Source organism: Chroicocephalus ridibundus, chromosome 2 (genome assembly GCF_963924245.1).
Source record: "Chroicocephalus ridibundus chromosome 2, bChrRid1.1, whole genome shotgun sequence".
Taxonomy (NCBI): domain Eukaryota; kingdom Metazoa; phylum Chordata; class Aves; order Charadriiformes; family Laridae; genus Chroicocephalus; species Chroicocephalus ridibundus.
In genome coordinates this window covers 44923913-44946125 of record NC_086285.1, presented here as the reverse complement: position 1 = coordinate 44946125, position 22213 = coordinate 44923913, and the positions used below count along the sequence as shown (strand labels likewise).

Sequence of the window (22213 nt, the reverse complement as noted above, 5' to 3'; positions counted from 1 at the left end):
AGGAGAACTTGCCAATTCAGTAAGCACAAAATACCTTGCAGACATCGCCTGTGGCTCCTGGGGCTTACACTGGAAGCTAACAGTGGCACTAGGGATGCCCTAAAAGCTGGCCTTCCTGTGTTGATGGTTTCTCCCTACTTAGGCAGGGGGAAACACATTCCCTCTGGGAAATGCTGGGCCCTTATGCCTAAGGATGCACGGAAAATCAGCCTGCTGTCAGGCATGCGTGGCCAAATGTCCTGCAAAACACGCACTCGGGGCTTCCAGGTTGCTCAAGACAGAGTTGGGGTGGTTGAGCTGGGAGTTTGCAAGCTCCGAGAGCCCCACTTCCATCTGGGTCTCGGGTGAAGCTCTGGGACGTCCTTGCCTCTTCCTGCATGTCCAGGAACCGGCAGTCTTTGACCTGGTGACCAGCTTTTCTTCCAGGACAATCCCACTGAATTGCCTGCCCAAAGCAACATTCCTGGGGTTTTCTGACTTGGTCCCAGGACTAATCTGGTCCTCAGTAAGCAGACCTGTAAGCCGACTCATTAGCAGATCTGGAAGTCTGCCCAAAGCATCGGACATGGTGAGGCTGCTCTGGAACATGAAATCCTGGGAGCGCTTTGCAGCTGCTGCCTGAAAGCTGACATGGAGCAGGACAGCAACTGAGAGGGATGTTTAAACCAGTTGGCAGCTGCAGGATCGTGCGGAGTATATTTTGTATTGGAAACACCGTGAGCCATTGTTTCCGAAAATTAATTTTCGTTTGGAATTTCTGGCTCGAGGGAGAATCCTTCTGTTTTGTTTCGAGTTTTTAAAAGATGAATCAGAATGAAACCAAATTTCATAAGATGAATTTCCCACAAACTGGAAACCATGGATGTTGCTCAGCCAGCTCTTCTATCTGTAACTTGGGCAGAAGGATCAGCCACGTCCGTATTTGGAAAGGGTGGGGGTAATAGAGAATACTAACCTTTAATGGCTCATGGCAACTTCAATACATTTAAAGTACTATGTTTTAGAATAACGCAGTACAAAATGTTGCTTCTCATTAGCATATGAAGCAGTCTGTTAAAATCTTTAAATATTTTTACATGATCATTACCTTTGCTTACATGGCAGAGCTCTGGAAGGTGGGAATAGTAAGCATTTTTGTGAGGGCTTCCTTTTTCCCACTTTCCACAAACTCTTGAAATTCTTATGGGAGAAAGGTCCCCTTAAAATTAATGTCAACGCCCTACTGATAGAGTGTGACTGAGTCAGAATATTACAGTCTGCCCCTAAGTATGTTAATTATCAGCTGTGGGAGGATCTCTGAGACACATCAACCACATCAGCTCCGGGGCTGCATAACCAAAGGACAAACCTTGCCTTTCAGCAGGGTGCTGGCTAAGTGGCCTGAACTATATTGCCATGTCATGAGCTTCACTACCATGTAATGAGTTCCTCACAGCATTGAACTCCTAAACTTACTTTGTGGAAAAAATTACACAAAACCTCTCCAGTTTGTTAGTGTTTCATCCAAATAACGAAGCGGGTGGGGGATGAAAGATACCCAAAACTAAAAAAACAGCAAAAGAACAAAATAGAAAATGAAAGAAGGAAAAAAAAATGCCCAATACTTTTTAAAAAAAGAGTCATCCCTCCTTGCTTTAAGTCTTCCTGTTTTGTCATCTATTCATTAATACTCCCCCTAAACTGTCCTAAAAGGACAGTTTTCAAATGTCTCCCATTTTTGACTACTGCATGTTTTTCACACTGTTTCATTGTACTATTTTCTTTACCTTGTGCTAGGATGCTCTATTTTATTAGGAAAATGTGATTAGCACAGCTGATGTGAGGCAACCAAGAACGCTAGGTTGATGATTTAGCTCTGAATCTTACTTTGTACAGGTGAGCAACTTAAGACCTAAGAAACTTGAGGTGCATAAAAAAAAAAAAAAAGGAAAAAAAAGCAAGCACCCATTTGCCATAAGTCATTATTCAATATAGCTTTACGGGTGTGCTTAGTACTTGTTTTCCCAGGAATCACATTAGCAGTGCTTGAAGAGGCCACTAAAACAGATGTGTTTTAGTGCTGGCGGAATAGCAGCATTCTAAGGCTGTTCTTTGTATTTGTTCAGTGCTAGCTTTCCAAAGGAGACAGAGTCAGCTCATATACATTCAAATTATATACAATTACCAATCGGTATGGATTTGTGCTTTCACACCCTCTTACAGTTCTGGACAAATGCTGGTGTATGAATTTTAATATTTTTTAGGGCTAATAAAGTCCAGGCAACTGAAAAGCAATTCACTTCAGTGAGGAAAAAAACCCCCTCTTAATCAGTCTTGTCCTCACTTTCAGTGTACTGATTGTAAATAGTTTTAGACAGGGCTAAAAAAAGCATAGCAGCAGTCTCAGGTAAACACTTGATAGACGAGTATGCCGTAATGGTTGTTCTTGTTACATTTTTTTCAGGTTAGCACATTCTGTGAAAAATTAAAAGCAAAGCAAGACGTAACAAAAGCTTCCCAACTTCCTCCCCTCCCTCTAATTCTGATAGGAGATGGAATATGAGGAGGATAATCCATGAAGGGAATCAGCGTTGGGGAAGACATTAATACATGTACAAACACCCGTATTTCCTCCTTATGAAAGCCCTGTATATGGCAGAGCTGTCCAAACAGCACTTAAGGAGCAACAGCAAAATACTTGACAGACAGGCATCATCAGTTATGGCTCAAAATGTTTGCTTGCCAGACAGAAAGGGTGAGGGGAAGGGTTTTTTTTTACTTTTTCTTTTTTTTTTTTTTTCTGAAAATCCTTTAAGGTAAACTCACTCCATGTCCGCTGGCACACAGCCATTTTTCTATAAGCTCATATTACAATGCTGTATTTCTAATGGATTGGGTACGGTGCTTTTCCATTTCGCTAATGAGAAAAGCTAAAGGCCATTACTTGTTCTGATTAAGATCCCGAGGGAAGAAATGTGATGTGTATATTACCAGGCCATACGTAAAGGAAGTATGTGGCATTTCTAATCAATCAGATGAAGGGTAGCCAGAAAAAGTCTTATCCTGTGACTGCAGAGGAAGAAGATATAGGGGGGAAAGAAACGACAGAAAGTATCTTTAAAAGGTGACTTACGGGAATCAGTTATAATGATATTAGTGTGATCAATGACTACGGCTACTATCTGGGAAGGATGTAATTACCAAAATGAAAACTTTCAAATGGGAAGCCTGATCAAGGGCAGAGGTACTGTCATATTTCTCGGAGCACTGCCAGCTCTCATCCAGGCAATGTATTACCGTGTCCGTCACAAGCACTACCCTACCACCAGGTTGAGCTCTGCCTCCCTGGGGCGGGACCAGGCCAAGGGAGCGGGGGGTTGTGAAACTTCGCAGCCAGCTCAAAAAATGTGGCTAAGTCTTGGCCCAAAGGCAAATTCAAGATAAGGAAAGGCAAGGCTGCGAAAAGGGAAAATGGAAAAGTCCCAGTCAGGACTGGCTTTAAGGAAAGTTTTGCAGTGGTGCACACTTAAAAACCATTTCAACTGAAAGAAAGGAAGTGTAGACCAGTGAGATATTCATCATAAACGAGATCAAACAAAAAGAGGCACCAACAGATGCACTGCTCAATTTGCAGAAGGATACTCTGAAATATCTGATAAGATGTTTCAATATGCAATTTCTACATGTTTAATTCTGATGGCATAGAACTTTTTCAAAATGATACCGGATTGAAATACAAAGTTCAGAGACATTTTTTTCATTCCTTTTTCAATGGCTGCATAGTCGCAGCTCGAAAATGCTACAAGATACATGCTCCAAATGGCAAATGAAATGAGTAGAGCTTGAAGATGGGTGTTCTAAGAGGAGACAAGATCCTTCGAATGTGTCATAATGTGTAGTCAGAGCTGTAGACATACTTTTAATAATATATTAATTTCACAGAATATTATAAATCACTGCTGAGCATTAAAACTGACAAAATTTCTAACATACTACATCCTCTCAAATGGAATTCCCTGTGACAGATTAATGAAATATTACTGTCAGTGACGGTAAAACTGTAACAAGTGATAAGACCAGCAGGAGAGACAGTCTTGTGCACTCTCCCAAATCTGTATTAGGGCATCTGGCTTTCCTCTATGGGACACCACTGCTTCTTTACAGATACTTGGGAATGCTTCAGATATATCCATCTAGGAATAGAAGAAAAGGCCAAAACACTTTCCCCCGTCTGCTTTAAAAGAATAATCAGAAGAAACACCAGGACTGTGAATTTGGAAAACATCTTTGACCCTTCCTTTCATCAGAAGGCAATGCTGAGAAAACATGTTCTCTTAAATGGCATTGGTAAAAAGGCATGGATGCCAAATACAGTGTTGGGAAAAAAAATAAAAATCACAGCTGAGAAAGCCCATCTACAGCTATCAAACTGAAATTCAATCATCTTTGGCTTTCCTTAAAGGCATATATTTAAAAAAATTCAGTTTTCAGTGAACTTTTCTGATCCTTCTGCTCCACTCATGCGAAAAGGAACAAATGCTGCACAAATGCAGCTCAGCCTGTACAGGCAAGTAAGCAGGACTGGGAAAACCAGCCCGGCCTCTTCTAAATGCCACAGCCCAGCCAGAGAATTGTTCTTCTCAGGAAGATCTTGCAGAGTATCTATTTCTAGGCTAAGTTGTCCTTTCTGGTTCTTTGATGGACTTCTGACTTTGGCACATGGACTGACTGGAAAGCTCAGACATCTTCATTTTGCACTGGCCTCATGGATCAGCAAAATGTTCCCTTACTGCTTTCCTGTTATACTAAACAAAAAAGATTAAGTGCTGTGCAAATATTTGCAATAGAGAAAGTCCTAACTGCACGACAGATTTTCTCATCCAAGAATATGACAGAGATGACAAAGTGGCCATTTCTCCACCAAACAAATTTATATCAACACCTTTAAAACCATAGGACTTTGCATGATTCACCTTACAAAGAAGGATCACTGCCGACATATGAGCGTTATACTGAACTCCCAAGCCTCACTCCTAAAATACAAATTAGCAGAGGTAACATTTAGCAAGTTTAAAACTGACTATTCCTGAAGCTGAATAGGGGAATAAGATTCCTCTCACTTAGCGGCTGATGTCAGGGATGATGAATTTAATCATAGGATGGAGGGGTGGGTGGTGGTGGGAGTGGTTTGCCAGCCTGTCCATCCCCTACTAGCCTTGAAGGAATTGTAATTGTGAACTGAAACAGCATCTGCTTAACTGTCATCCTAGCCTCAGGAACGGAACTTTTTGCTTGTTGTGATGGATCATGAGAAAGACTACAGAGAGCGTGAAGATGAAAACAAAGTGAGATTAAAACCATTACATACAACCTCCAAGACACAGCTGTCCATACTGCTAGTGAACTCAAGGAAATAGAGATGCCACAATGTATTCGACATTCATGATGTATTGTGGCATGAGAATTTAGAATATTGAGTTGACTGCAAACTTCCAGCTGACAATCTTTTTCATTATTATTATAGAGAATGGATTATTACAGATTATTTGGTGAGAAGCAAATAGATTTCAATGTTAGGTACCCTGACGAGGTAAGGAGTAAAGCCAAATCTAACCAGAAGTGGTAAAATCTACTCTCTTCTTACTGGGAAGTAGCGGCCGATTAGTTCAGCTGCCGCGACTGGAACATCTTACAGCAGTCCATTGCTCCGAGAGCCTGGGCTTTGCCTCAAATGTCCTGCTTGCAATAGTGGTACAGCTGAGCCGTCCTGGGTTTGGAACAGAGCTGCTGTCCATGCTATGAGAACGACTACACTATAAGGAGGTCATTTTCCTCAAAGGAAAATGATGGTCTTGCAATAATTTGCTTATTTATTTCAGTGGTGCTATAACGTTTAATTCATGTTTTTAAAGCACTTTGAGAATACAAAATGCAATATAGGTGCTGCTGTTGTTATTTGTCAGTTGTTTTCTACCTCAGGATATCTCTCAAAAGACCTGTTGTGTTCGGGAAAAACAGCAAGTGCTCTAGACTGCCTGCTGTATCGCTTGTATTTTGGAAAAAAAATATAGAAATGTTAGGGCAGAAATCTGCATGATATGTACAGATGGAGTTAAAATATTTCCCCAGAAACTCCACAGCTACATAAACTGAACCGCCTAAAAAAAGAAGTGCTTCAAACTAACAGTAAGTGTTGCAATTTCATAGTTTGCAATGGGCCTAACTCTGCCTGCAAAGATCTCTACGGAATAATTACAGGCCAGAGACACTAATCCTTTTTTACACTTCTGTGCCAGACTTGTAATTGTGATCATATATTACCATTCCTTGGAACGCACATCCAATAGTGTATGCAATAAAGTAAAAATCCTAATATTAAAAATAAACTCAAGATGATCTTGTGATGCTTAAGCCATATTTTTCTATTTTGAAACACAGGAAAATACAATTTTGCTCATGACATTTGTAAAATAATTAATGAAAAGGAAAACTGGATTTACAAGCCTTGAAATGTATTATTCTTTTCTTTGCCTTCTGCTGCAGGTTAATTACTTTAAATTTTTCCATCAATCATTTTTCCAACTCTTTTATATTCAGTTTTCAACAAGGGATAGAAATTTCAGGAAGGTCAGTGGTCTCCTGCTCTCAACAGTTCAGACAAAAGCTACACAAATAAAATAAGGAAACCTCCTTATTCAACCACTGTCCATACATTGAATGGAATGTGTTTCTGTTAACTATTTCCCTATGTCCTGTAACTGATCAAGGAAATTCGAAGTTGTTGTTACTTGCATTATTTTCTAGTTATCAATAGACTTTGTGTAATACAACAATCTTCTAGAAAGTGTAAATGAAAAAATATAACCTTTTTCTTACATCAAAGTAAAAAACCTCAAAATAAAATACAATAAATCAAATCATGGCCATCTTGATGAAGCAGCCACTTATTACCAGAAAACTCAAGTTTCTGGGAAAAGTCCTTTATCTTCATAGGAAGTCAGTCCTACTAATAGCTAGTTAGGAGCACCTGCATCTTAAAAGAAGGGCAACAAAATAGTTTTTGCTAGAAAATTACCTTTGGCTACTAAAGTTCTGAGCACTAATTTGGACACTGTGGATAGACCAGGCAAGATCATCCATGGGAATACCATCACAGCCAAATACTCACTTAAACTCGTTGTTATATTTTTGTCACTCTGATTAGCACTGTCAAAAACGGTCATTGAAAAAAGAACGAAATACAGCCCATTTCTGAGCCCGGTGCAGGTGTTTTAGGTGGGAAGGGTTGTCAGAAGAGCAGAATCAGGGTAAACAGTACAGGAGGAAGGGAAGACTCAGATGCCTTAGTGGTTAAAAAAAACAAAGTCAGTTTGAAAATTGTAATATCTTTGGTTTATGCTGTAAACTCTGCATACACCTGTGGCTGGTAGGTCAGAGAACACAAACAGCACGAAGTTTTTACATCAGTGAAATCAGTTTGCGTCATAGAAATATTATACTGATTTGAGGGAAATGCCCACAAGATAAACCCACAGCACAGGAAAAGAAGAAATTGCGGCTGGTGAATGCACAATAATTTGGACACTAAGATAATAAACTCTTAAGAAACTGGCTGTTGCTATATTACGACTACTAAAATTAAAAAGGCAAAATTAGAAGCATACAGGTGTGCCTATCACATTTGAAAGCCATAACGAATCCCAAAGGACAGAGCAGCCCTCCACAGGACTGGAAAAGGATGTGCCTCTCTGAGATATGATTGCTGCCTGGACCCACCCCGGTGTGGTGCAGCTCTCATCCGCCACACAGTAGAAATCTGCCGTGTTCAACAGTTCATTTACCTTTCCAGAAAAACAACTCAATTCAGCAAACTCCCAAATTCACTCGATGCAGCTGCTCTCAAACCCCTTGTTACAGTTTAATGAAATGTGCTGACTGAGCTGTTTCATGGTAAATATTAGTTATAGCAGAACTCTCCTCCCAAATTGAGTCTTTTAGGAGCAAGAGGATTCGACAGCGCCGTAGCACTGACACAGAATCGCCCATAACTCACAAATAATAAAATACCATCTGAGGGCACAGAGGTTATTGCCATCAGCAGCTCCCTATGGAATTGTAAATCATTTGAACAAAGCTTACCCTTTTTTGAGAACTGCAGCCTGTATATACAGGATCCCAGTGTCTTACACAGTGTATGAAGACTGTATCTTTAGCTCTTCATTTAACCTTGCTTCACAAATGAGTGAACCCTGAACAAGCTGCTCTTTCTGGATGAAAATAAGAAAGATACCTCAAAAGCACTGGCAATTTGTCTTGGAGGAAGTTTAAACCTCTGGGCTACTAGCTTGCCAACCATCTGATAGGCCTTGTGGATTAACTGTGAAACGCAGCGTGCACTGAAGTTCAGTGGGATATGCTATGGGAAAAGCCAGTGAAATTCAATGGAATACTATTTTGGGGAGCATCTGCAGGGCCAGGCCTTTGCCCAACACATAAGTTATATTATTTCTGTCACTGTGCTCAAAACATGAAAAATACCGAACATCCTTCAAATTAAATTCACTTTCATCTCCACTGTACGTGTGTTCAATAATGCGGCAATGTGTCACCTTCAGAAACACTGCGGCATCTATAATCTAGTGTTTCTGTGAAGTCCCAGTGCCCCTGGAAGTGAAGTTTTCCCTATGGGAAAACACCGTGAATGTAATTCAAAGGTTGCTGCTCAGAGCAGAAACATTTTGCTTAGCAAAATGTACCCATCCCATTGGAAAAAAAAAACAAAAATCAAAAGCAAGCAGTATACTTACTAATCCACACAGCACATGTTGAAATGAGTCAGTCTTAACTCTTGGTCCCAAATATTTTTTTTAAGTGAATACTGTGAATGGTCACTTGCAACATACGTTTACTCTTTGACTATGTAAACTTCAGACATTGAAAATAAAATGTTATTTTGATGTACAGCAATTTTCTGAGTCTCGGTACATCATGCTCAGTAAACATTTTAAAAAGTTTTATAATTTCCTGAATTCTCAGTACTGAAATGAAAAAAAAAAAAAAATTATTATTACTTGTTTTGAAGTGAAATAACAATGTTTCTTTGCAATGAAAAACAGAGGTTGGAGATGAAAAAAGGTCATTAGACCATTGCTCTGTTTTTGTGTCAATGTCTAAAGTCCCTCCTGTGGATTTTAAGGTGTTTGGCCCAGTTGAGTTCTAGATGTCCCAAACAATGACCTTTCCCTGATTCATTTCAAACACTAGTTTACTTTCAGCTCCTTATTTATTTATAGCGCCGTACATAATACATGGTGCTATATTATTAGCACCATTACAACTATCTCTGTCTTTCCATGGATGCCCTTCACATACCTACGTTGTGTTATAAACTACCGTTGTCTATCACCTTCATGCCCTTTTCTTTCAGCTAAAGTTTATGACATCTGTGATTGAAGTTGGTACAATTCAAGTACTTCACCTTAGACAGAACTGATATTGCGTGACGGACTGCAACAGTGCTTAGCAGAACCAGTCGTTCTTCCATGTAATTTATCACGTTGTTCTTTTCTGTTGAGGATACAGCCCCTTCGAGGATTTGGGACTTCTTGCTGTGCATAAAGCTCAGTTGTCATGCACTTGTAGCGCATGAAGATGTGACCACAGGACTGTTTTACAGCCCTTGGCAGAGAAGAGCTGTGGAAGCACCACCTCTGGGAGACACTTCTTGCCTTTCACATGATCACCGTTTGGCAAAACCTCCTGACCTCTCTAAGGTCCTCAAACTTGTCTTGGATTACAGAGGCCCCAGAGACTTTGTCTGCACCACTGATAATTCGGATTCTTTACTTCTCTGGAAAGCCATATTCATCATTTCTCTCAGAATCACCTGAGTCTACTTGAAACACAGGCAGGACAATAAAAACAAGTTTTTCTTCTAATATGGAAAAGAGATACAATCTTGGTTACAAAATTGAAAACGCATTCACAAAAGAGAAACACATCAAGAAAATACGGATGACAGACCTGACATTTAGAGTACTTTTGTTTTCCACCTTTTATTGAGTTTGTCAGGTGTAGGTGTGGCAGGATGTTTCAAACCTAGAATTATTTTCAGCTCTTTTTAACCTATTATTTTTTCCTCTTTTCTTCTTCCTTGTCTGTTAAATAAAGAGCCTCTTTCAGCTAAATCTTACACAAATCACTAAAACTGACCAAATCAAACTAAACCAACCTGCTTTCCCCAAAACCTGCCCTGTTATTTGTGGCATTAACACCATTTCACAGGAACATGTGTAAACATATACGTTTTTGCTCTTAAAATTCAAAGTTTTTTGGGAATGATCTACTACTAGATAGCAAAATGAGTTCACAATCTTGATTCATATTTAACAGACATATCATAAAATCATAGAATGGGTTTTGTCAGAAGGGACCTTAAAGATCATCTAGTCCCAACCCCTGTGCCATGGGCAGGGACACCTCCCGCTAGACCAGGTTGCTCAATATCTCATCTAAATTTTCCCTTTTTCAGTTTAAAACTGTTACCCCTTGTCCTATCAGTACACCCCCTGATAAAGAGTCCCTCCCCATCTTTCCTGTAGACCCCCTTTAGTTACTGGAAGGCCGCTATAAGGCCTCCCTGGAGTGTTCTCCTCTCCAGGCTGAACAACCCCAACTCTCCCAGTCTGTCTTCACAGGAGAGGTGCTCCAGCCCTCTGACCATCTTTGTGGCCCTCCTCTGGACTCGCTCCAACAGGTCCAGGTCCTTCTTATGTTGGGGGCCCCAGAGCTGAACGCAGAACAAAAATTTCTGGGAGTATGATTGAAGGTGAGCCTTTTAGGGGAGGATATGCTGTGGACCACTTGCTATATGCCAGATACTACAAGTTTTACAGCTTTTGGTTTCTATTCACTATTGCAAAATGAGTTCATTTTATATGCAGTGTATGGCTATCACTAAATAACAAACATGCTTTGGAAGAGGTGGCTTTGAACTACATTCCCATTGTCCTTCAATGTATCACCAGGCAGCACTTCTAGAAATCACAACATAGAACTGCAGCAGCCATATGTAAGAACATACTGGAGAAACAAACCTCTAAATATTCTAGTTCACAGATACGTGAAGTCAGCTGCAAATTAATTACATGAATGACATTTGTCTGATGCTGAAAATGAAGTTATATTAGTTACGGCTCTTTTGGCTGATGGCTTTTGCTTTGCTGATCCATCACTGCTGCTTTAAGTTGACGTAACTTTTTATCAGCACAATCAGGGAGTTTGAGCCCTTCTCTGAAAGGGAATCTGGGCTAATGTCACTTTGAGTCAGTAGCTGATACCTCAAAGAGCAGCAAGAAGTCCTCAACAAAAGTACTTGTTCATTTATGGAAGCGTCACATGAAGGTAAAATTTAACACAGAATAAAAGCTACTGACATGCTGGGCTCATATGAAAGGCTGCTTGAACTGAAAATGGAATTCCCTCCATCTGAGTTTATTCTCCTTTTACATCCCCCTTTTCTGCCTAAGGCATGCAGTGGCTTTGAAGGTAGGCACACTTGCCACTGCCAACAAATGGTAGGAAAGTAAAGCTGAGTTCAGAAGAGAAGGGGAAACACTACAGAAATGGGATTTTATAATCTCTATTCATTCAAAAATACCATCTAACCAAAGCTATGGTCAAACATGGAACCCATGCCGAGACAGCTGATTAGAAAGAGCCTCCTCTACACGAGGGCTGATCAGCCTAATTCTCACAAGAGTCACTGGGACTTGAAGATGGTCCAAAAAGGGAAAAAAGCACATCTTTCTTTGTTCACCCCACCAGGTGTTCGGCCTATATACTGTCAAATCAAGACATTTTCCACCCTGCTGTTGCACCTGCAAATGTTTCCTTATAGAAACGCTGAATCTATTTTTTGAAGACTGCTAACCTATTTGTCTCAATAATATTTAGTGGCAGTGAATTCTGCAAATTGATTAAATGCTTCATCAAAAAGTTATTTGTTCCTTGTTGACTGCTTGGAATTTGATGTTTTTCAGTTACACCGAGTGCCCCTTTTTAATCTCAAATTATGTATCGGGCGCATTGGAGCTGCCTTTCAAGCAGCTGTTTCAGAAGGTAGGCGCAGGAGGAATTATTTGTTTTTTATAAATCTCGACAGAGCTTATGCTGTTCTTCCCTTTCCAACCGGAATAATTTCTCCTTAAATGGATCTCCTGCCCCAAACAGCTCAATGCCGTTAGTCACTTGCATTTGCCCTGGAGTTTGGCTGAGTAAATGCACAAGGATGATCTTAGTTTCAGCCTGAACTATGCTAATTTCATTTGTAATTCGGTCAGTCCTATATTTTCCACACAAAAAGTAACCGAAACAGTCAGTCAATAAATAAAATAAAAGAACTTCAAGATTAACACCTGATAACATGAAAGGCACAAGACTGCAAAGAAGCTTTGCTCCTGTAACTCTCTGGGGGCCTTGCGACATACAATTAGAATAACAGAGAGTGCTTTTTGTAACAAGGATCTGAACACCAGGGGAATGCGATGATGTTTCAGCTCCATGTAGCTGTAATATGTGCAAATAGAATTGCAGATTAAACAGGAAAAAAACAACCCTATCTAACAAAGCAGTTATTCTGCTGAGGCCGTTAGGTGACATTTTAAACCACTGGTGACCATGGAGTATCCAAAGGAAATAAAAGATAAAAAACTTATAACAAGCTTGTTGTTCCATTGAAGAGTTCTGGAGATATCATCAAGCTCTGCTGGCAACAAAAAGAACTAACAAAGCGAAAGATAAGACTGATGTACCCACATAACAAGCCTGTTATTCCATTGAGAGATTTCTGGTGATATTACAAACCAGGAAGGCTGAGTTAAGGTGGTTTGCAGTTTCAACAGAATCCCACATTATGTCAATGCAGTTCTTCTACCTGACTGCATCTTTAATATAGAGGTATCCGGAACAATGAAACAATTTTTTTTAGGGTGTTTTTTTTTTTGAGTTTATTTAAAAAGTGCAATAGAGTGCTTATTTTGTAAGTTGCCCATTGCGTTTCTAAATTAGAAACTGCAAGCAGAGTGAACAGTCTGCAAGCGTGAAGAACAATTAAGCAGCACAGTTGAGCTAGCAGTTTTAGTAAAAAATCTGGCTTCTACTCGCTCTCCCATTGGTGTGGGCCTCAGAGGCTTAAGATGAAACAAGCCTATGGTAAGGCAGCTCCGAAAGAGAGGGAGCAAAAGCTGGAGTTACCCCTCTGCCAATGAGGACTAACAAAGGCTGCCTCAATCTGTTGGATGAAACTGGAACCCAAGCGGTGTCTGAAATGGAAGCTAACAGCAGGGAGGGGAGAGAAACCCGGACCGAGAAAGTGCAGAGCAGAAAATTTCGTTCAGGAATGAGCAGCAGAGGAGAAAGAATAGCGCAAATCTTCTTCCCACTGAAGAGGCAGATTACTGCTGCTGATGGCCAAACGTGGCAGTGCTGCAGTAAAAGGGAGCTGAGCAACAGGGACTGAAAGCAGCGATCAGACTGCTCAGTTTTTATATTTCTAAAGGTTTTTGTATCATATCCACTCAGGCCATCAATCACAACTTTATTAAACCACGAAACAGATGTCAGATCAATGGCTGCATCGGAAACATTTTGAATGACAGGCTGATGATGGAACAATTCCAGCCTCCATACATTATTAAACACACACTAATGCTACTCTCTTCCAATGCTATCCATACAGACTTGCTTGCTCTCTTCTTCCTTTATGGTACCTTTTTTAATAGCAGAACTAATTGTAGATGAATATTACATAGGAAAGCAAGACTTACTGTACTAAATAATAATAAACTTGTAAACAAAAGAAAAATTTCAAGGTTAAAACCTATTGTCTGTCTTCGTATTATGCCTCCTGGCATTAAAATTTTGTTTTAATACAATTGTAGAAGTTGAGCCTGGACTGTCAGCCTTAATCAGAATATTCAGTTATCACTTTTTTGCTGTAATCTTGACATAATTTAAGCTTAGGTTTTCTTTACATATTTGCCCACAGCCAGCCCACCCATGTAAATGCTTTCTGCTCTTTTTGAGTGAGACATTTGTATGAAAAATTCACATAAATAAGGCAGAAATCGCCCCTTGGCAGATTCTCTGCTTAACTACAGATTTCAGGCAGATTTGGGAGGTGATCAGAGCAGTATGCTTGCCTCTCAATTCATCAGTAATGTAAACTGTGTTTTCACTGGCAGAAATCAATTTGATTTTCATAAAGGCAGAAAGGAATTATGATCTTGGTGGATGAAGCACAAAGCACAGTAACTGGGAGATGCAAATGCTGTACAAAATCCTTTCACAGCACAGGAACATAAGGCTGAGTTGCCGCAAACTGCAGACCATTACCTCCCCTCTTTCCCGGGTGCTGTATACCATCCTTTGGCCTGGAATATTTGCTGCAGCTGTATGTTTTCATGAAGTGGGCAGTGAAATCAAGTAAAGATGGATTTGCAGCTTTTCACTTGGCCTGGCATCTTGATAGCCTTAGTGCACCCTCTTGATTAAGGAGTGCTTAGCATATAGCAGAGATGTCTGATTTTATGCAGTCTATTCAATAATAGATAAGAAATAAAAATGTTAAAAAAAAACCCAAAAAACTAAAATACGCATTTGCTGGGCGTTTTGGAGAGAAAGAAAACTTCTTGCTTCTATTCATGGCAAATGGTTTCCTAAACAAAATTCTCTGTTCTTTTGGGGGGCCAGTAACTGAAGGTTTCCCATAGCACAAGGGGAAGGCAGCTGGCTATGAGCGTGGCTATAGGAAAACTGCTTTGTTCTGGCTGCTGAATTGGATGCTCCCAGCTGGAATTGAGCGGCGCTGCCAGCATGGAGCCAGAAATACCCGCCCTGGCCTGGTGACTAAACATTCACGTGCAGGCAGGGATGAAGGCAGCTGCCGCTCAAATCCCCATGGGGTTTTTCACGTGTGCTTCAGGGCTGAGAGATCAGACCTCAAATCCAGTTTTTGGTGTCGAGGCAGGAATTGGCAGGGCCCCTCTTACTCAGGTAACTTGCCTCACCGAAGGACTAAAGAATGATCCTCTGTGAAGGGTCTCCCCTCTGGAATGGCTCCAGCCTGGACAGTATTTTAATCTTTTAGAGAGCATCAAAAGGCAGAGCAATTCCCACAAGACATGCACAGGCCCTTATGCTATTTCTCTAGCTTACTCACCAGAGAATAGATTTTCTGTTGAAGCAATGTTTCAGAAACCCAGCATTCATCCTGAATCATGCAAGTTTGCAAGTGGGTTTGAAATCAACTCTGACTTAAGTGACCACAGAGGTCTATTTTGGCTGAAAAATATGTTATGTTAATTAGCAAAATGGTTTGTCTAAGGAAGTGAATGTATGAAAGCCTTTTAATAAAAACTGCTTTGCATACTGCAAGCTTTTAAATTAAATTGGGACAGAGTTACAGCCAACACTGAGCAGAATTGTTTGTGACTTTTTGGAATGTTTGCTTAAAATTCTGTCTGGTTTCTTGAAAGATAGCTGGTGGCTCTTTATGGCACCCTGTTGCACAGTTTTAAGGATAAAATTAAAAATATGTTTGTAACAGAAATGTACAGTTTATGTCTTCTGTCTCCCATGAAACTTAGTCCTGCTGAGATACTCACAGTAGCATGGTTTGAACTTGGTTCAATTCGTCATGGCTTTATGCTCTCAATGCTCCTCTCTCTGGACTGAAATTCAGACTTCAGAATAAATGAAGTAAAAAGATCTCTAAATAAATCATATCTCTAAATAGGTTGTCCATTTTCCCCACATTTTCTTTTCTGTAACAGAACACTTTAGGAAGATTCAATTTCAAGTCAAGATGGATACATCCAACAAAACTGCTACTGGCAACCCAAATCCTGAAGTTCTCCCTTTAGTTCCTGACAGGAGAAATTCCTAGTGAGCTCCATGATTTTGCTGCGTGCACGCGGACTTTAACTGAATATGGCGCTGATGGTGTTTTTACCAAAGAGAAATCCTGTATGTGATAAAATAGGGTGCCATTTGAGATCTATGAAAAGCTTGTGGATAGTGTAACACACATCAATCATTTACCCTTTCTTCCTCTTTACGTTTTCTGTAAATGAGTTAGGAGTCTTAGAGATAGTAAACATAAACCTATATGGTATACCTCTGAATGCATTTCAAGAAGTTGTCAGGGAATGCTGTGACCTTGAAAGATAAGACTGTGTAAAGAGCTAGGAAAAGGAAGGAAAGATTTTCTTTACTTTCAGTTGCAGTAAAATAAATTCATGATCTCATTATTTTCCACTAGATCACCCCCTGCCTTTCAGAGTCCTTCCTCTGCCTCCCCAAATGGATTTGTTATTATGGATTTGTTACTATGAGCATTGTAATAGTTGTCTCAAGTCGGAAGAGAACATTAGCTGGGAATTTTCTAGTTTGCATTAGGATTGCAAGAAAATGAGCGCAGAAGACAATGTTTGTAAGACTCATGGAAATTAAAATGACAGACAGAAGGAAAAATTCATAGGAGCTGCCAGAATTCATTTTCCATTTCCTTATCCTTTCCATTTCCTTTCCTTATCTTAATCTTTAAACACACTTTTGAATCACAGTAATTACACAAACAGAAATTCTCACTAGTCCTAGTATTTCCTTCAACTTCATCTCTTCAGAGGGGGAAAAATGCTGATATTAACTTTGAGATGTAATTCCTACTTCTTTTGATTGTTGACCGAAACATTTAAAATAACAGGAATAACCAAGGAACCATCATATTCAAGTTTCCTCAGAAATAAATAGAGAAGTCTCAGATCCCAACACAGTTGTTTGGTTTTGTTTTTTTTTTTTTTGATGGTGGAAAAGACACTAGAGTTAGAATTAAATGCAACAGATAAGAAAAAAGGAGAGGGAGGGAAGAGACGTGGAAGAGGAAGGGAAGACCCAATACAGTGAGTATAATAACTTTGTAAGGATGCGACTCATATTTAGTACCTTACTCAATTTAAAAAAAATAAAACACCACTCAAAACCCAAAGTTGGAAAACAGTGTTCCTATAGATTAGTACCAAATAGTACAGTGGTGAAATAGAAAAAAAGAGTTTGTAAATGCATAATAGATCTTTCATGTAATTATTATGTAAAGCACATGTGTGGTAAAGACATAAAAGTGTAATGTTTATGCCTTCATTTTCATAAAAACATACATGTACATGCAGCACGCACAGATTCACATATCAAACCACCACATACTGTGCGTAGGCTATTGTATTTTAGGAACATTTCAGAAAGTTTTAATAACTTTTATTAACAGTATTTTTTGCCTTTCTCTGAATCTGGGAGAGCTAATTGAGTCTGACTTACATTGCTTAAAGAGAAAATAATTGTGGAAGTATGCATGTTTAAATATAACATACTGGAAACACAGCTGACCTTGACCCAAAATCACATTTCTGAGCCTGCAGCACACTATGTATGGCTGGCTGCTATGGTTTAGAAGTGAATAGTGGGTCCTACCACGAAGCCAGAACTCCCATTTCCCAGTGGCATAAAACTTTCTAGATTGACAAGCAAATGATTTCTGATTAAAAACCAAATTGATGGAGGAGTACTTCCATATTTACATGAGAATTAGTACAGATAATTCCTGCTAAATACAGAGCAGGTTTTGTTGACCTCCTGTTTTACTACTCATACTACTTTGTCATTTCTGTTCTATAATACCAAATGCTGACTATATGATGGTTTTAGAAATGTATCTGTAGATACATGTTTGCGTGACATAGAGATATGAAGATATTGTTTGTGTAGTACATCATGTTTGGGTCATGACGAAAGGCACGTTGGTATGTTTGCCCAGACAGGGTCAGACATCTCTAGACATGGATTAAAAACAGAGTAAACCACGACAATATTAAACTGCAAAAAGGTGAAGCACTGAAAACCCAAGAGTAATAAATTACCTTGAGAAACTCGGTAAGCAATAAATGTTTTGCAATGTAGAAAGTAAATAGTACAATCTACGATCTTACCGTTCCTGTTGTGCCCAAGGAAAGGTGGTTCATCTGTTGGGTCAGGGGGCCCATCATGCTTGCTGGCTGCATTGACATAGTGTGGTCCATTGTTGGTGTTATCACAGCACCCTACAAACACACATCATTTACACTTCAACATTTCACTTAAAAAACCAAACCAAAACAAAAAAAGCAGCATTCTCTAAATGAGTGAACCTGGCTGAAAACTTGACATGAATCTTAAAAGAGACTAATATATCTGTCAGAAGAAATATGTTGTGTTCCTATTGACAACCAAGCTCCACACATATATTATTTGTACTACTAATGAGGCCATTTTATGTCAGTTCCAATTAAGTGTCATTTTTTACTTCATTGCTTCTGACAAACAAATGCATATGTTCTTTCTATGATGAATGCTACTGTACATTGCAAAATGCCTGTCATTTCTATTTTTCCATATCCTATATAGAACAATCTTCAGACAGAACACATATGTCCCCAATTTTCTCTGACTTCTAAAACCTTCAGTCTCTGAGATCTTCAACCTTTTATGGTAATTATCTTGGATTTTTCCAGTCTCAATTAGGAACTCATGACATTTTATAGCTGATTAAGTAAGACTAACTATTGACAGTGAGTTTGGTAGTGACACCCATTTAAAACACATACACAGCATTTAAAAGCATTTTTCTTCTCCGCATGAAAAACAAAGACGTTAATAACAAACAGCATATGAACTAAAGCAAGAACAAGACTTTGAACAAAAATGAAACAAACGACACGCCAGAGGAGCTTTGGAGAAAGCTTCTTTGCCACTCATATTCCTTGGTTTTTGCTCTCCCACTCCCCAAGGTCCCATGTTGGTAACCTCATGCCTTAGTGAAGTGTTGATTCTCTTCAGTTCTATGGTGTAAAATGCTAACTCCTGTGTTGGTTAGAGAAGGTCAGTCAGAAACAGTTGTGGTCTGCTCTTTTTCTTGCAGATAGTGAAATATGGAGGTATTTCCAGCTATGTCTTCATATGATACAATAGCTCTGCTTTGTGCCGATGTATGTTTGTGTACATACGTTATAAATTTGCACAAACAATCACAACATCTGCTACAAAGCATGGAAAATGTGGATGGATGTATTTGTTTGAAAAAAAGGAAAACTGACATTTTTTGCATTGAGATTACTGACAAAATCCACCTACAAACAGGAACTTAAAATAAACTCGTTCCAGAAATCACAGCACACCTGTTCTTAAGTGTCTGTCTCACATTTATGTAGAACTATGTGACTGCATTGCCAAGGATCTGATTAGAAGATTTCAAATTTTCAGTTGCAAATAAAAAATAAACAAAAATAAAAAATTCTGGGGAAGTACCCATTCAATTTTTTTCTCACCTTCCAGCAATATTTTGTCTATGCACATCCTACCTGAGAAGCATAGATTCTGCAGTCTCTGCAAACTCATTACTTGCATGCAACGGTAAATGCAAGTAATGGTAGGCTCAGCTTGGTCAGTCCATTTCGTAATACCCTCAGTATATGAAACACATCCACGCTTGGTTTATGTCACATAATGGATTATGTTTCTTGCACTGACAAGAGTCCCTAGAGAAATGTGGCAAATTACAGAAACTAGCCTCCACAGAATATCTGTCATGATTCCAAATAAATGCTTATAAAACAAGCTGATCAGTGTGCAAGTATGAAACCTGCAACACCTGTGAACACTCCCCTCTTTCTTGGCTGGTTTACACAGGTTTGCACTGGTTTACACAGATTAACCCATTGATTAATGCATTCTAAGGAACCACCACAGTGCTAACCTTCTCCTTGTTGGCATGGGTCCTTACAAATCAAGATAGTCACAAACTTCCACCACAGAATTTCTTTCAGCACGGTAGAGATAATGTTCTATTCAAGAAGCCCTTCTTTCTTCCTTACATTATATTCTTCTCTTTCATGCTGCTCCTCTTTTTGCTGAAAAAAATTTACCCTTTTGCTGAAACAGTCTGAAAGCAAATCTGCAGGGCATACCCTCATTCAGCCCATTTGGCAGCCCCTGCACAGTAGATGCACCGCAAGAGTCTGAAGTAACACCATGCCCAAGGAAAACGATGTTCTTGCTGTCTGTTCAAAATCAGTGGCTCGGGATACCACGCAGCCAGACAAGGTTGGACATCCACCTGCACTTTTTCTTATGGTAAGAAATCATAAGCTTTTCGCTCAGAATGATCCGCACCACAAAATAGCACTTTTACAGTACCAAACCATAAACACTTGAACCAAATCTGTCAACTAATAAACGTTTCTCAGTTCCCTCTACAAGCAATTTTCTCCTTTGGCTTAGAGATGGAGAAATACCTCAGGGCTTTCCATGACAGAGAAGGTGAGCTCCCACTTGTGATGTCTGATGGGGGAAGCAGAAAGTCATACCCGCACCACTGCTTCATGAAGCCCCGCACTGCCAGCAGTAGCGGCTGCAATTAATTTAGGATGTCCCAAAGCCTTAAAATATCAAGCTTTCTTTACAAAGATGTTTATTGCAAAAGTACGGTTGGAGGGACTCGCTGTGATTACAGATGTGACAGACTGATAGCTATTCCTGTGTATAAATTGAGGAACCTGGAAACGAAGAAGGGGCAGCGGTGAAGGAAGTCTTATGATTTAGCGTAGCAAACACAAGTGCCAGATACACAGTGGAAACATCTGATAGCAAATGTCTTTCAGTAAATAAGTAGGCAAGACAGGTTTTGCAAATAAACTATTTAAAAAAATATGGACTGGAGAGAGAATACATCAAGGACAAAAAAATTGCTCAGAGACAGGAAACATATTATTTTAAAATAGAAAATACATATATTCGAGTCCCTAAACATACACCGTTTAATATGTTAGGCAAAGAAGCTGGGAAAACAAATCAAGTATTTGCAGCTTTCCTAAGACAGCTTAACGTGTTTGAAGCTGACAGTTACCTAGAGCAGAGAATTACATGCATTTGCCAGACCATTAATTCACCAGTTTGCAGAATCCTCTTGTGTCACGTAGGGAAAAAATTATACTTAATTAAGGAAATATCGTCTGGTTGTTAGGGCGACACCCAGTCTCCAGACCATAATGCGTTTCATAATACATGCTGTCAAGTCCATTCATATTCAACTTATTTAGCTGTAGAAGACAACAATGTCTTGCATCAGATGTTGCCATCATATTAAAAGTAATTTGATTCTTTTCCGCCTATAATAGGTATTTGCTGATAAACATCCACTTGGCGACTGGCAAACATATTTTTCATCTTCGCCCGTTTTGATGTCTGATTTTACTGAGTTTGTAAACTGTATAGAGAGACATCTTAAAATGGCATAATACTACTGAAGGTCCAGCTTAGTTGAAAAAACCTGCAGAAGAAATTATGATGAGGTTTTTGCCACTGTCTTTGCCAAAACAAGTAGTTGGCCTGCCAATTATTTACGACTGCCCTGTTGCCTCAGTATGATTAATTTTTTTATAATTCCTGCAAGAAACTGGTTACCATAATGAGTTTTAAATTTGGCAAGATATTCTTGGCATATGAATTGTCATACAATTCTGTTGACGCTATAGTGGCCTTAAAAGAAATTAACAAGGCAAATGGTAAGGAATCAATCAATAATACAGAAGAAAATCCATGATTTTTGTAACACTGCAATAAACGCAAGGTAAGTTCATTGACATACAGACTTTAATTACTCTTCACTTTATTTGAAAGACCTTGCTGTTTTAAAATGCTCTAATCTCTATGCACATACCTTTCATATAAGAAAGTGAATATATTTATTTCAGAATATTTTTTCTAGTCTATCCCTTGCAAAGAAAGAAGCCTGACTTTATTAACTACAAACACTGTACGCTCCCTGTATGGCAACAAACTGAAATCACAGGAAGGACACTAAACACAGTCTGTTTATTATATTAAGTAAACTATCTTTAAGTACTTGCCAACACCAAAAGGCAGCAGCAGAAATAAAGCTTATGTTGGTGCAATGACACATGCCACCTTACATGCCTTGAAGGGTGGGAAAGTGACATCAGAAATAAAGAGTGTATTAGAGGGCTTTAGGAACAGAGAGTTCACCAGTTGAGAGATGCACTTGGGGGCCAGCGGGAGGAAGGATTAGTTAGTCCCAGCTTTCTAGAATAATGAACTGTATTAAAGGCTTCTGTTGTTATCCAGTGTT

General features: G+C 39.4%; 1 protein-coding gene across 4 annotated transcripts in view; it reads right to left on the bottom strand.

Annotated features, from left to right (window-relative positions):
- Positions 1–22213, bottom strand: part of RBMS3 (RNA binding motif single stranded interacting protein 3) — a 609999-nt gene that overhangs the window by 20489 nt on the left and 567297 nt on the right. For all 4 annotated transcript variants that reach the window (XM_063325233.1, XM_063325234.1, XM_063325235.1 and 1 more), the window contains one exon: positions 18021–18131. In XM_063325233.1, coding sequence (XP_063181303.1) covers positions 18021–18131 — 111 coding nt within the window. The remainder of the gene's footprint in view (positions 1–18020; positions 18132–22213) is intronic.